The sequence below is a fragment of the Ixodes scapularis genome, unplaced genomic scaffold, assembly GCF_016920785.2.
Source record: "Ixodes scapularis isolate PalLabHiFi unplaced genomic scaffold, ASM1692078v2 PGA_scaffold1__304_contigs__length_218370807, whole genome shotgun sequence".
Classification (NCBI taxonomy): Eukaryota; Metazoa; Arthropoda; class Arachnida; order Ixodida; family Ixodidae; genus Ixodes; species Ixodes scapularis.
The window spans coordinates 137,892,578-137,907,711 of record NW_024609846.1 but is presented as its reverse complement, the minus strand read 5'-3'; the positions used below and the strand labels follow the sequence as shown (position 1 = coordinate 137,907,711).

General features: G+C 49.7%; 1 protein-coding gene across 1 annotated transcript in view; it reads left to right on the top strand.

The window, feature by feature from the left end:
• The window catches only part of LOC115316168, a 73,142-nt gene that overhangs the window by 26,258 nt on the left and 31,750 nt on the right, over positions 1-15,134 (top strand). The window contains exons 2-3 of the mRNA XM_040222878.1: positions 11,825-12,047; positions 14,114-14,279. Of these exons, the coding sequence (XP_040078812.1) occupies positions 11,825-12,047; positions 14,114-14,279 (389 nt within the window). The remainder of the gene's footprint in view (positions 1-11,824; positions 12,048-14,113; positions 14,280-15,134) is intronic.

Sequence of the window (15,134 nt, the reverse complement as noted above, 5' to 3'; positions counted from 1 at the left end):
ACTGCACTGGCCCGGGCCAGCACAAAGGCCCGAGACCGGCCCGGCCCGCCGGCGGGCTCGGGGCGGATAGTACGCATTTTCTCGGACAAGGGCCGAGTTCGGGCTTGAACAAAGCATTTTTTTCGGGCCGTGCCTGAGCGGTCGTGTGCCACAATTTCGAAATTGGTGATAACAAAAAGTGTGCTCCTTGATCTTTTAGCTTCAATGGAAACAAGCAAGCCAAGTGCAAAATTACTACGGCGCCGTACAAAAAAAAAAAAAAAATAGATAAATAAAAAAGCCTTTGCATTTGGGAAACTTCTAGTTGTATAAAAGAAAACGCGTGCACTCCACCAGCATGTGGGAGAGTGCGCGCTTTATGCTTAGATAGTTTTTATGTTAAAGCCTGCAAACGTTTTCGGGCTTATGTTTATAATCTGTCAAACTCGGGCCCGGCTCAGGCTCATATTTAAACAAAAAACTGCCGTGCTCCGGCCGGACCCAGGCCGTGTCTCTACCGGCCAGGGTAGGGCCGGGCCTAGAAATTCAATATTCTGTCGGGCTCGGGCTGGGCCCGGGCAGTGTATCTAGCGGGCTAAGTCGGGCCGGGCCTAAAAATTCCGGATCGTGCAGTGCTCTACACTAAACTGCCAAACAAGTACCAGAGTCAGGTTTCACTACTTCGTTTTTCGGCTGTCGCCTAGCTCCTTTGGGCCAGTATGCCCTAAGAAATAACAGATATAGACCCGACATCTGGCTGTTCTTTTTTCACCCTTCAACTTTGAGCCTACACTGTTAGAAAAATTCCTGTCAAAGTACGGGACACATACATGCAAACCTTGTTGCCACAACATGTACCGTATTACCGGACTACAGAACATGTTCCATACTTCTTTAGTACGGGACATGTTTTTGGTGTATGGGCAGCCACAACAAGTTCCATATACCATGATCACAGAACAAGTACTGTATGCTACAGGTAATGTACCATCATGGCATACGGCAGCACATGTTCGGTTGCTAGCCATGCCAGAACATTTTCCATTTTTACGAAGTATATCACATGTTCCAATGCGCCCAAAATGATACAGGTTACATTTCTTGTACGTACGGAAAAAGTTCAGTCTTGTTTGTGATAGTACTCGCCCCATTTTATGTTACTACCGCTATTCGCGAGTACATCCGGGCTTTGTATGTCACATGCCAAGCTTCTCCTTGAAAAAATTTATGTGACATGCAAAACAGGGATGTCCTGACAGTTTGCAGGCGCAACTCGATGCAAGTCTTTGCAACATAAAATTACCTGCAATGCGGAAATATTCCCGAAACTTGTATGGAAAATTTGAACTGTCGTATCTAATGCAAGCACTATCCTGAAAACAGAACAATGAATTTGTGACATATATACTCAATAGAACAGCCAGGAATGCTATGAGAAAGTGCTCGCATGCTACGTCAAGTTTAGAAAGCATTGTACATGTAGTGACGGGGATAAAGGCATATAAACATTTCTAAACATCCTTATGAAACTAAGTTCACGCTTGGTCCTTTTGGTTCGAAACCATAGCAACGGACCCATTGCGAAGAAGACTGAACAGTTTGCTGCTTCAAAAATATTTACATTTATTTTTCTTTTAAATGACTAGAACACATACACAATAAAAAAAAAAACATTTCGTGCCGCAAATATATTTGGGGCAGCTCAGACATAAAAAAATATCAAAGTGAGCAGTCTCCCAAAGAAAAATACCACAAAAAATTATGCTGACGCTACACCTCGAAAAGAACCATCTTGGCCTATGACAACAAATAGTAATATTAACAATAGAAAAGAAAAATAAATCTAAACAAGCACCGAAGTTTCTTTCCACTTCTTTTGGAACTTTGAGAACTCTTGGAGGGCTCTCTGCTCCTTCAAATGCACCAGAGCAACTTTTCTTCAAGACTGCGGGGACCCCTCTTGTGAGTTCATTGCCACAAGTTTCCTGAAAGAAAGAGCACTTAAATAATGGGTAAGATTATTTAGAGGAAGATGTCTAACAGAAGCTAAGGAGTTCCTGACTCCTTCCTTAACTTCTCTGTCGGTTAGTAGTCCAATCTGAACGAATTCTAAATCTTGTCTATAATATACTTTCAAGCCGAGACAAACGCCCTTAATTTGGACAGTCCGTGCACACACCATGAGCCTCCAAGTCTGATCCTTGCATCAAGACGGATTTTGATTGTACACACGCACAAAAAAAAAAGAAAAAAAAACGTTTCACCCTACTGGCACCAGTTTTTAGTAATAACTGGGCACATTTTGGATCTTGTGTCAGCACACAACGAGGCTACAAAGGAGGACAAACACATCCGTCTCAATTGAGACGTACGTCTTCGTAGCCTCCATCTCGGGTTGTAGAATGTCATTAACCAGCTCGCCTGCCTAGTAACGTTATACACAACAATACTTCGGTTAAAAAAATAATTCAGAGTACCAGTCAATGCAATATTAGAAAAAAGCTTGCCTGAAGTGCTTAAGCAGAATATTTTGGGTAATATTAGAACGCTGAACATTCATGTCTTTTGGTTCATACTACTTATTCTAACTGATGAGCATAGCCCGGTCACAGGTATATTTATGTGCCCCTGCAGAACAAGGGCTCATGCATTTGTAACCGAGTGATACTAAGGCGGGTTAAAATATAAGTTGCACACACCGTACGATGCAGAAGTTATAGTATTGGTTCTATATGACAATATATGTGAATACCAGATTCATATTGATTCCTTCATTATATTACAACGTAATAATATGATTTAAAAAGAAACGGTTCTCCCCAGCAGGTCACGCAGTTACTGCCGCACATCCAATCAATGTAACGAATTGTAAAGCGAATTGCGAATTGCCAAGCGAATTGTAAATAAGGGTGTCTAGAAAGCAGCACATTAACATTAGACCTTTGCCTTTCTTAGTGTAAAGTTTAACAAAAACATGGTTCAACATGTTCCAGGTTGCTGTTGAACGTGCCAAACAAACACAAACCCTAAGGCTAATATTCTGCTCCACAAAACATATTTTTTTCCGAATTGCTGTCGAAAGTTAGACAGTTTGCTTAATGTAATTGGCAATGCCTCAGCGACAGTGTGACGAAACTGAATGAAACCCTTAACATGGGAATACTGCAATACGTTCGAGGAATCGTTATGCGTCTGCTATGCTGTTTTTTGTTTTTTTTTTCTTTACAGATCTGTTTAAAGAAAAGCCATGAAAGCTACACTTCTGCGGTTTGTGCGAGTGAGTTATACATACGCTCAGGCGGACATTATAGGGGTGGCTAATCTTCGCGATAAGTCGGATAATTAATTGAAATTCGTTAATTATATTTTTAATTAGTGAATGTAGTCGTATGGCTCCAATTAAAAATTTGCTGAGCACCGTTCAAATCCCCTAGATCAGTAATTTTTAGAAAGTCTTTGGGCGCATGAAAAGCGCAACAGTGCGCTCAAGTTCCTACTCGTGGAGCAGGTACAAGGCTGGGGCTAGCTAAGAAACGGAAAAATTGCGCGGGCGCCTTACCGCAACCGCTAGCCTTGTACGTGCTCCACAAGTGGTAACCTTTATTGTACCACTACACTTCGCACGCGCTGAAAGTCTTACTGAAAATTAATGATTTAATGGTTTTCGATAACACTCAGCAAGTTTTTAATTGGAACCATATGTCGATTTTCACTAATTAAAAAGTTAACAAATTTCAATTAATTAGCCGACTTATCGCAAAGATTAGCCACTTACATAATGTCTCCCTGGGCGTATAACTCACTCGCACAAACCGCATAAGTGTAGCTTACATGGCTTTTTTTAAACGAATCTTTAATAATAAAAAAAAAAAAAACTGTATATGTACAGTTCTCAGCAAAGGAGCACGCGACTGTATTACCTCTGGAGATTACATCAATCTATGACGTAGCGCACAAAATTGTTGCATTAAGCGCCATGTTATAGTTGCCGTTCGGCCACCGTCAAGTTAGCACTTTTATGAGGTAATGAACAGTTGGTGTGTTCCTATAAGTTTCGGAAACATTGCACATTGCCAAAGGAAAACAGTATTTCAACTTTTTGACTTGTATCGTATACTGTAAACGACTTATTTTTCGCGGGCTCAATATTTCGCGACTGAGGTAAAAGTTGGAGATTTGAAATAATTCGCGGGTTCTAATTTTCGCGATGCGGCGGGATCTCAATATAGATCCTAATGTGTTTACGTTTTACCAAAATTGTTCGCGGAACCTTCTTTTTTTTTGCAAATTGTAGGCGATTCGGGAAAATTAGGATCTTGCGAAAAATAAGTCGTCTGCAGTCTTCGAAATCTCCAATTCTGAGCCAAATTGGCTTTGCCGGAAGTACGTTGAGGAGCACACCACCATTCAAGGGTACGTCAAACTGCTTAGGATGTTGGCAAGGACACGATAACAGATTAGCTTCATAATTTATTGCTAACGGCCTTTTATGTCATTAACGCTGTCAAAAATTACTTATCAGTTATTGCTGCTTCCCAGACAAAAATAAATCGCCTATTTAGTTCTACACGAAATGCAATATCTACTTAACAATTCCACCACTTGTAGGAATTATAACTGTCCATTCGATATATTTTTCCAAACCAAATTCACAGTGCACATTTTCATAACTGAGAGGCACATTCATAGTTACCTCTCAACAAACTTCAACGCTGCTGGCAGCTCAGCAGGGTACTTTAGGTTGAGACAACAGTACATCAGCTCCATGGCAGAGAGGAAGCTGACGCCTTCGAAGCACCTGGTGCCATCCAGTGGCAGTCGAAGATGATTCTGCCTGAAAAAAGTCGATTTTCTTAGTCATAAAGGAACGCTGAACCAAACGTTTATGATTGCAATTGCGTTTGAGAGCATTAATACCTAGGACTTCGTGAGTTAGACTATTTTCAGACATGGCACACCTTTTCAGTCTTTATCCGGGGAGGAGATTTTCAGTTTCTTCCGGATAGCATGTATACCCATGAGTTTTATCGCTTTATTCTGGTGATATGTATAATATCTTCCTTTAATTCACAAGGCAAAACAGCACTCCGTTGCGATGAATGAACTTGATAAGCGATGAAAACAAGTCGAATCTCATCCTCTAAAAAAAAAAATGGAACTTGACACACAAAACCCAATCACAATTCACGAGCATGCTCATGAATGTGCGAGGCTGCATGCACAATGCGCGAGTCTGGTCGCATATTCACGAGCAAGCTCGTGAATTGCGAGGTTGGTTAGGTCATGATGGGCGAAAATATTTGTTTGAGGGCTCTGCAGTAATTTGGATTGGCAGAACGAAGCTCTGCCACTATGGCCAGGATTCGGGTCGTCCAATGAAAGAACATTAGCGCGCGTCGTGCGTACAGCAACTTCCGGTAGAGCTGCACGACGTCGTGCGTGTAGCATTAATCTACATAAAAAGGGTTGTAACAAGTTAGTGGCGCCCCCCTCCAGTCCGCCCGTCTGCGGCCGCCTGGCTTGGCGGGCAACATTGTTCCCCGCGCCCAATAAACGCCGTTGAGCGCACGCCGCTCCGGCCAGTCATCGTCCACCCTCACAACCAGGCTGCGTGTCGTCTCCTCTCGGCGGGTGCTTCGGCCCCCTTCGTCCACGTTCGAGAAAGATCGTGACACTGGCGATGAGGAACCGTGGCACTGGAGGCTACCAACGTGCACGGTTCGGCCCACGCCGCCGAGAGAGTCGCAACACCGCGCCCCGCTCCTGTCGCCATGCCGCTGAACGGGAGGCTCGAGCCGTTCGAGGGAGATGGGTCCGCCTGGCCAGTCTACGAAGAACAAGTCCACGTGTTCTTCCGGGCGAACGACACGCCGGAGGCGAAACAACGGGACATCTTCCTGGCCAGCTGCGGGACCCGAGTCTTCAGCCTCCTGCTCGACCTCCTCAAGCCGGCCACGCCGCACGTTAAAACGCTGGGTGAGCTGCTCGCCACGCTGCGCTCGCACTTGAGCCCGTTGCCGTCCACGCTTATGGAGCGGTTCCGCTTCAACAACCGGAGCCGCCAGGACGGGGAGACCCTCGGGCAGTTCGTCGCTGCGCTACGAGGGTTAGCGAGCACCTGCGCCTTCGGCGACCAGTTGGACTCGCTACTTCGGGACCGGTTCGTCTGCGGCATCAACAACCCTGCCATGCAAACGCGACTCCTGGAGCTCCCCGACCCCTCGCTGGACGACGTGGTGAAGGCAGCGCTGGCGATGGAAGCAGCAGCGAAGGACGCCAGCGAGATAGCGCGTGCGGCCGGCTCACCGTCGACGGAAGCGGCGGTGAACAAGATGGCGGCAAGGAGCGGTGCCTGCAGCCGCTGCGGTGCTGCCCACTCCCCCTCACAGTGCCAGTTCGTCCAAGCGCAATGCTTCACGTGCGGGAGAACTGGGCACCTCGCACGTGTCTGCCGAGGGGGGAGGACGAGCGGCGGCCAGCAGCAGCAGCAGCAGCCTGGTTCAAGCCCGGGTTCCAGCCAAGCCCGCGGCCAGGGTGGCCGTCGCAAGAGAACGCGGCGGGGACGAGCGGCACCAGGCCCGGGCCCGTCTTCAGCCAGGGTCCACGTCGTGGCCGAGGACCCGCAGATTTTCGACGTGTGGCAGACGAGTAAGCCTCCATCGTCCGTGCCACCTTACTTGGTGTCCGTCGAAATCTGCGGCCACCCCATCACCATGGAGCTGGACACAGGGGCCAGCGTGTCGGTCATGCCCGGGAAGCTGTTCAAGCGGACCTTCCCCGGCGTGTCCATCGAGGCGTCTGACGTCATGCTGCGCAGCTACTCCGGGCAGCTTTCCCAGGTCCAGGGTTGGGCCCAAGTCAGCGTTCGCCTTGGCGACAGGGAGGCAATCCTTCCCCTTTACTTAACCAAGGGGTCGTCGCCGACGCTGCTGGGCCGGAACTGGATTCACTCGCTGGGTGTTCGGCTGCCGGAGTACCAAGAAGCTGCGCTGCAAGTGGTGAAGGACGTCCCGCGCCTCCTGACCGACTTCCAGTCCCTGTTCCAGCCAGGGGTGGGCACCTTCGCCGGCACGACGGTTGGCATCCATGTACCCGAGGAAGCCCGGCCTCGGTTCTTCAAGCCGCGTCCGCTGCCGTTCGCCCTGAAGGATGGGGTCACCCAGGAGCTGCAACGGCTGCAGCGAGAGGGAATCCTGGTGCCCGTCAAGTCTTCCGAGTGGGCTGCACCGATCGTTCCAGTCCTCAAGCAAGACGGCCGCGTCAAGATCTGCGGGGACTTCAAGGTCACCATCAACCCCGTCGCTACCGTCGAGAAGTACCCGCTGCCTCGGGTAGAAGATCTCTGGTCGGCTCTGTCCGGGGGACAGAAATTCTCCAAGCTCAACCTTCGAGATGGCTACCAGCAGCTGGTGCTCCAGCATGCCGCCCGGAAGTATGTCACCATTTCGACTACCATGGGACTCTTCCAGTACACGCGCCTACCGTTCGGCGTGGCCTCAGCCCCAGCCATCTTCCAGAGAGAGATGGACAACCTCTTCAGGGGCATGAGGCACGTGGCGGTGTACTTGGACGACATCCTGGTTACCGGTACCGACGACGGGGACCACCTGCAGAACCTGCGCAAAGTCCTGACACGACTACAGGACGCCGGTCTCAAGCTGAGGCTGGACAAGTGCGTGTTCCTAACCCCCAGCGTGGAGTACCTGGGACACATCATCTCCCAGGCTGGCCTGGCCCCGGCACCCCGCAAGATTGAGGCCGTGCTCAAGGCGCCGAAGCCCAAGAGCAAGAAGGAGCTTGAGAGCTACCTCGGCCTCATCAACTTCTACAGGAGGTTCCTGCCCAACCTTTCGACGCATCTGGAGCCGCTGCATCATCTGCTTCGTGACGGTCAGCAGTGGGCCTGGAAGAAGGAGCAGGACTTGGCCTTCCAGCGCAGCAACGAGCTGGTCGTTAAGGCTCCAGTGCTGGTGCACTTCGACCCGGCCAAGCCTGTAGTCCTCACCGTGGATGCGTCGCCGTACGGGGTAGGAGCCGTCCTGTCGCACCGGGGTCAGGATGGTCAGGAACGCCTTGTGGCGTTTGCTTCTCGTCGACTACATGCGGCGGAGCAATGCTACAGCCAGCTCGACAAGGAAGGCTTGGCCCTCATCTTCGGGGTCCAGCGCTTCCATCAGTACCTGTGGGGCCGGCAGTTCGAGGCAGTCACGGACCACAAGCCGCTGCTGGGGCTGCTGGGACCTGACAAGGCAGTCCCAGTGCAAGCATCGCCTCGTGTGGTACGCTGGGCCTTGACGCTGGCGGCCTACAGGTACAAGCTGGTCTACCGCCCTGAGAAGGACCTAGGACCTGCCGGCGCCCTGAGCCGCCTGCCCCTGCCGGAGGTGCCTGCTGCCGTTCCAGAGCCAGCTGACGTTTTCCTGCTGGAGCGGGCCTACCCGGGGGTGCTGACCAGGACTGTGGTGGCGCAGGCGACCAGCCGGGACCCGGTCCTGTCTCAGGTGGTCAAGACGGTTGCCCGAGGGGAGGAGCTGCGTCACCAGGCGTTCAGCCACAAGACCGCCGAGCTGAGCTTGGAGCAGGGCTGCCTCCTGTGGGGTTCCAGGGTGGTGATTCCACAAAGTCTGCGGGCCAAGGTGCTGCAGTTGCTGCACGCGGGGCATCCTGGCATTGAAAAGACCAAAATGGTGGCACGGTCGCACGTTTAGTGGCCTGGCCTGGACCAGGACATCGTGCACCAGGTGCAAGGCTGCCATGTCTGCCAGGAGAACCAGCGAGCCTCGCGCCACTTGGTGATCACCGCCTGGCCGTTCCCACAGAGGCCCTGGTCCCGCCTGCACGTGGACTATGCGGGGCCCTTCAAGGGCCACTACTTCCTGGTGGTAGTGGACGCCTTCTCCAAGTGGGTGGAGGCACTGCCAGTCACCAGTCCCTCGGCAAGCGCGACCATCGCGGCTCTGCGGCAGGTCTTCGCGGCGCAGGGATTGCCGGACATCATTGTGTCCGACAATGGTCCCGCTTTCGCTAGCGCCGAGTACCTGGACTGGCTGCAGAGGAATGGGATCCGCCGGATGCTGGTTCCGCCGTACCACCCCGCTTCCAATGGTGCTGCAGAGCGGGTGGTACAGACCATCAAGGACAAGCTCAAGAAGAGCCAGCCCGGGGATTTCCGTACTCAGGTGGCCCGGGTACTATTTCAGTACCGGACCACACCGCATGAGGTCACTGGCCGTGCCCCCTGCGAGCTTCTGCTGGGCCGGATGGTCAAGACACCCTTGGACGTCTTGCACCCAGACCTCCGGTCCTCGGCGCTCCTGAAGCAGCTGAAGCAGAAGCTGGCTGCTGACCGAGGGCGCCGTCCCGGGCCTTTGCCGGAGCCGGGAGCGTCGGTGTACGCCAGGAACTTCCGTCCTAGCCCACCCTGGTCTGCCGGGCGTGTGGTTTCACCAGCGAGTGCCTCGTCGCTGCTCGTCCGCATGCCCGACGGGACCACCTGGCACCGGCACGCCGACCATGTCAGGCCTCGCCTCGGGACCTGGCTTCCACCCTCGGCCGTCGCTTCAGAGGACCAGCCTGCAGGGGGCCCAACAACAGCACAAGTAGCGGCTGGCGGAGCGCCATCCACCCCGGAGGCGACAAGCGTCGCCACTCCTGTGGCACCAGTGCCACTCACAAATCCGGTCCCTGCAGCTCCACCGGGTGGAGCGCGACCGGTTCAGGCAGCGCCCGGTGTTGCCACACCTGGCCCGTCGACACCAGTGCCCAGGCGGAGTGCACGGCAGCGGAGGCAACCTGACCGCTACTCGCCGGGGTGACCTTCATCGTCGACAGGCCGGGACTTTGCATGACCAGACACCGAGATGGTGTCGGCCGTGTGTGTTTATTCATGTATTTTGTTTTTAGGAAAAACAAACTGGGGGGGGAGGAGTGTAACAAGTTAGTGGCGCCCCCCTCCAGTCCGCCCGTCTGCGGCCGCCTGGCTCGGCGGGCAACATTGTTCACCGCGCCCAATAAACGCCGTTGAGCGCACGCCGCTCCGCGGCCAGTCATCGTCCACCCTCACAACCAGGGTGCGTGTCGTCTCTTCTCGGCGGGTGCTTCGGCCCCCTTCGTCCACGTTCGAGAAAGATCGTGACAGGGTGTCCTTCTCAGGCATAAGTGGGAGTTCACTCTGAGCATGCGCAGCGTTCAGAGAGCTCCAATGTGGCGTCCGGTGAATACCACCTATTACAACAGAGGTTTCGACTCGACCGGGGTAATTTCGAAGTATATTCGATTCGTCTATCAGTAGCCCAAGTTATTTCGGAAATATCCGTCCCGAAAAAATGGCATCAATTTAGCCCACAAAACATTCGGAGTGACGGAGCATCCGCGGCGCACACACGAGTATTAGCAAGACAATGATTGATTACTGTCACAACGCGGATAAGTTTACTGGGCGACACAAAATATCGCACGATAATGCGTTACTATTCCTAAGATGCAAAAGCCTGCATTATTTCTCTGCATCAAGCAGGTGCCACCTTTATTTGGCCGCATATTCGGCAAGCTGCCAAGATCGCTCACACGGTCAAGCAGCTGAGGAACGCAGTGCTCCACTATGCTTTCAGACGCATTAAAAAAAAAAAAGTTAAAAACAAGCTCCGTTTATCGAACGCTGTATTGAGAATACATTACGCTTTCGACCTTAGGAATATACGTCGTTCCTTAAAACATAACTGACCAATGTTCACGTCTTCTAATCCGATCTTCCCTCATTCTCTGATTGCCCCATCCCCCTCCCCGATCAAGCGCTGAACTTTGAACCATGTGAGGCTGAAGTTGGCGGCGGAACTTGTTTAATTCGACGCGCTGAAGTCACGCATGTTGACAGCGGCTTGGCATAATAATGCGGGAATATTGCGGAAACCGTGTTCTCCTTGTGCCCAACTACTAAGTAGGGTCGGGCAGTATGCCGCCCCAAATCAGGAACTATAAAAGGCTTAGCTTTATGCGGCTGGAAAGACGAGACGCTACACGATGTGCATCCCAAACTTGGAATATACGACACCTTTAGAGATAGTAAACTAACACTGCGTTAGGAACAACTTAACGTATACGTACCTTGGAAAACGAAGCCGTCTACGCACCGTAGAACGCCGCTGACGACGCGAAAACAACGTCGAACTCGCCTTCCGAACGGGTAGCAGCATTCCGCAGCCCGCGGGCCCACGCTGGCCGGCAGCGGCTTGCGCATGCGCGGGAGAGAGATGTCTTCCTGCGCGCGGCGTAACACGGCTCACGGGCGCTGTACTTCCGCGATCTGGTAGAGTTCCATAAAAATTGCTGGATATCCGGCGCTTTTGGGCGTGTTCAATTCGCTTATACCAGTTGAACCGACTATAAACTGCAATCTTGTAAGGCTTTTTTATTGATACGGATAAGCTCATATTTATTGCTTAAATAGCACATTTCAATGCATATGGTACAGTTCCCGTTTTTGAAAACAAACAGCACATTATATGCATTTTCAGAAAATCGGACATGTTCTATTCGGTTTTTCCACGTAGATTGATGGAATTTTCTAACAGTGTACATTCTTATACGAATGCCTGAATTAGGCTTTACTGCGGCTTCTTCGGTTGATACGCGGCATCTATGGCTCATCTATGGCACCTTGGTGCTTATGTGGCGAATCGGGGAAGAGCCTTGAGAAAGGCTAAGAAAAGTACTTTGGCAGTAAATGACGCCTAGGAGCAGTTAAGCCCATAGGACTCCACAACTAGGGCCCCGTTAGGTGGAGCCCTTGTTTAAAAAGTGACCCGCTCATTCGCTTTGGTTCCTAATGTAGCATTTTATTTTGCAGGGACACTGCCGAACAAGACTATTTTATGCACCTTTGGGAGTGGCTGGAGGCGGTCTGTAGTGCGGCCCAAGGAAGGCCTCTGCGACATCATTTTCTGGGACTTCTTCTACAAATCTGCGAGGGGCTCCTTTCTCGACCGCAGCTCCGTCGGGTTGCAGTGGTTTCTGGAATTCGCCCGGAACGACAGCGGAACCACCCAGTTCGGAATAGGAATTAACTACGGGTATTATTCTGGTTCGACGTGGATACCAGGGCATTCGTGGGTGCAGGTTTCTAGCCCGCAGAAGTTTAATATGTTGTTTCTAAAAAAAAATGAAAATCAGTGTTAGTCCCCTTTGAGACGATGCGTGGTAAATGTCTCTTCGTCAATGGAATGGCACCAAGAAATCTATTTTTAATGTGAAACGTTCTTTGGATATGTTTTCCGTGTTTCGTGAAGTCGCATTTCAAGAAGCTGTTACCTTAACATCCCATATTGCAACACGCGCAGTGTTTCTTTATGGGTCATCGCAAACCTACACACCAATTCAGTTTCTTGTTCTAGAAATGCTGGTGCTAAAAATGTTTAAAGGTTCAGCTCTCTTTCTTTAAATCAAGGAATAAACTAGTACAAGGACAACGAAGAAATTCCGTGGGCGTTAACTTTCTCCACTGACAGCCTTATAAAGCTTTCCGGTTTCACCGGCTTGTGACATAATCCGGCGCTTAGAGGAGTATTCACACGAGAGATAATACCCGAGGGTTCCTCCTCGGCATACGCATCACGGTACAAAAGCACCAGGCTCTTGCGATGCGGCGTGTTGACGCTAGCTCCGCGGCGGAGGAAAAAAATTAGGCTTTGAGGGTGCAACCAATTTCGGTTTGGAGGCGGATAAGTTTGTTTTTCACGACAGTTGGTCGTTAAATGCTTTGATGTAAATTGTGGAAAACGCTAATCCTTCTGCGGTGGTGTAAAGGCTGGAAACCGCTGAACTTGCCTGACAAGTGCTCACATCCCTCCCACCGCGCGCCAGCTGTCGGCGTGAAAAACGTTGATCAGACGCTTTCGAACCGTTTAAGGTCAAAAGTATCACTACTGGGGTTGTCCACTGCTTTTCAAGCTCATAAACGGAATACTCGCGTCGTGTACAAATAATGCACGAGCACATTTTGTAGTGACAAATAAATTTGTAAATTTCAGTTATAACCTGGTCCTTGAGCCCCAACAGCCTTTCTCAGTGACAAAAAGAGCGCAAAAATATTAACGAAATGCAGATGTATTTTACTTAAAGGTCTTATACCGGATGTTTCAGCGCAGGTTTTTCAAAATCCCTGAAAAAAAAACCCTTTCCCGAAAGAGTCTGCCAGCCAGGACAGACGTCAAAGACTGCCCAGAACAGACTAATTAACTAGACAGGTCATAATTAGATTCTCAATCAGAAAAAAATAAACTTGTGGCTTTTAATAGGAACTTGCCAAGCATCATCGAACACCACTAAATTTATTAATTTTAGAAAGAAAAGGGCCAGATTTGATAGCCTTCCGACAGTGAAAAGAAAAAAAAAATCACTTTGGACGCGCCTCTAGGCTCCCATTTCTTAGCGGAGCGGAACTTTGCGCCTGCCATCCTGCTCTTTGATGGCAACGGCGCGAAGCCACCGCCTCGCCTCACTCGTAAGATGGAGGGAAGTACGGCGCACACGCGTTGCATGTCTCGGCGACTGGGGATCAGGACCTTGGGCACAACGATACCGTCCAACAGGACAACCCAAACCTTAACATGGGTCCAAACTGAGCGTTCTTTTTTCTTTTTTGGAACACTGTAAAATGCTGCATCATCCTTACTACATTTTTATAAAAATGAGGTGATTTAGTGGTTATCTATGATGCTCATCGAGATTCTTTTCGAAACCGTATTTATTTTCAGTAATTAATGTATATTAGTATATTTTAGGTAATTACTTTGGTGATTAGTATTTTTTGCATTCCTTGACGTCCATTCGGAAATAGCTTCATTTGTTTCTTTTCAGCCACCCTTTTATACGGGATTTTTGAAACCCTTCGCTGAAACACCCGGTATGTGTGAGGGGCTTGGTTTCTTTAGATAAATTGTAAACGAGTGCATGAGTTGCTTCGTTTGAGGTTGGTTCTGGGGATATAATGCAAAGAATTACCGCCCTAGTTAAGCGGCGGTATATTTTCAAATAATTTTTACCCGCATATTTTGTTAACTGAAAACGGTGTTCTTTAAGTGGAAACTGAATCGAGTAGTGTTAACTAGAGTTCATACATATATGTCATTTCTCCCAGCAATGCCCTTGGAGCATACGACGACCTCAACAAAGCACTTGGTATGAACACATTTAGAGATTTATGGAACATGAACATCAGGCACTACGGACTGCTTAAGTTCCAAGTGCACGACTATTTCGTTACCCAAAGAAGTACCGTCCAAGACTGCGATAAACTTTTGAAGGTAACGCACAGCCTGCCTCCTTTGGGAAAAACGCCGTACAATAGGTTACCCTTATTCGGATCTGAAATATACGAAATATTAACAAGGCAATATAAATACGTGATTTTTTTTTCTTTTTTTAAGGTTATCAAGACCAATGCTGGCTTCTAGCTGCTGAGAATGATTCAGAAATGAAGCCCTATCATGAAGTCAGATATGCTTTCACTGTGAAAATGTGTCATGCTAGTCGAGAATCACAATAGCGCATTCTGAAAATGCGCAGTGCCGCTCATAATCTTTTCGACACAACAGAGCAATCCTATGTACGACGCTTGAAGGGATACAGTCGTAAATAAACGGAGCGATTTATGCTTGTTTAGTATTTTGCAATTTCAGAACGCCAAATATGCGGTTCGATAACAGAAGCTACTTAACGTCTTTGGGGTCTGCTTGCTTTGTTTTCTTTGTGTCCTGAACTCGCTGTGATCAGAAATAAGGAAATGAGCCAATTCCACTATGTACGGAGCCTGTGAGCTTACCCGAGAGAACATCGGAACGGCCGAACCTTTTCCCCTACCATGCGCTCCAATGTGCGGTTGCCGAGATGCTTTGTGGGATTTTCGGGAAAGGTCTGGTGGCAACAGGCGCCCAGCAAAAGCGTTCCCGTTCTCCCTTTCCGATAGTAGCCCGACGCTCACTATACGTCTACAATAGAAAAAAAAGATTAGCTTTCATTTTGACGCACACCATCAACTTTTCGTTTTGAAGCGGTCGCGACGTCACTGGTAGGAATCTTCAGAGGACGCCACCGAAACATCTCCTATCCAAGGAGGGAGGATGCTCCCCTTCTAATTTGACCGCATTCAATGCGTTTCT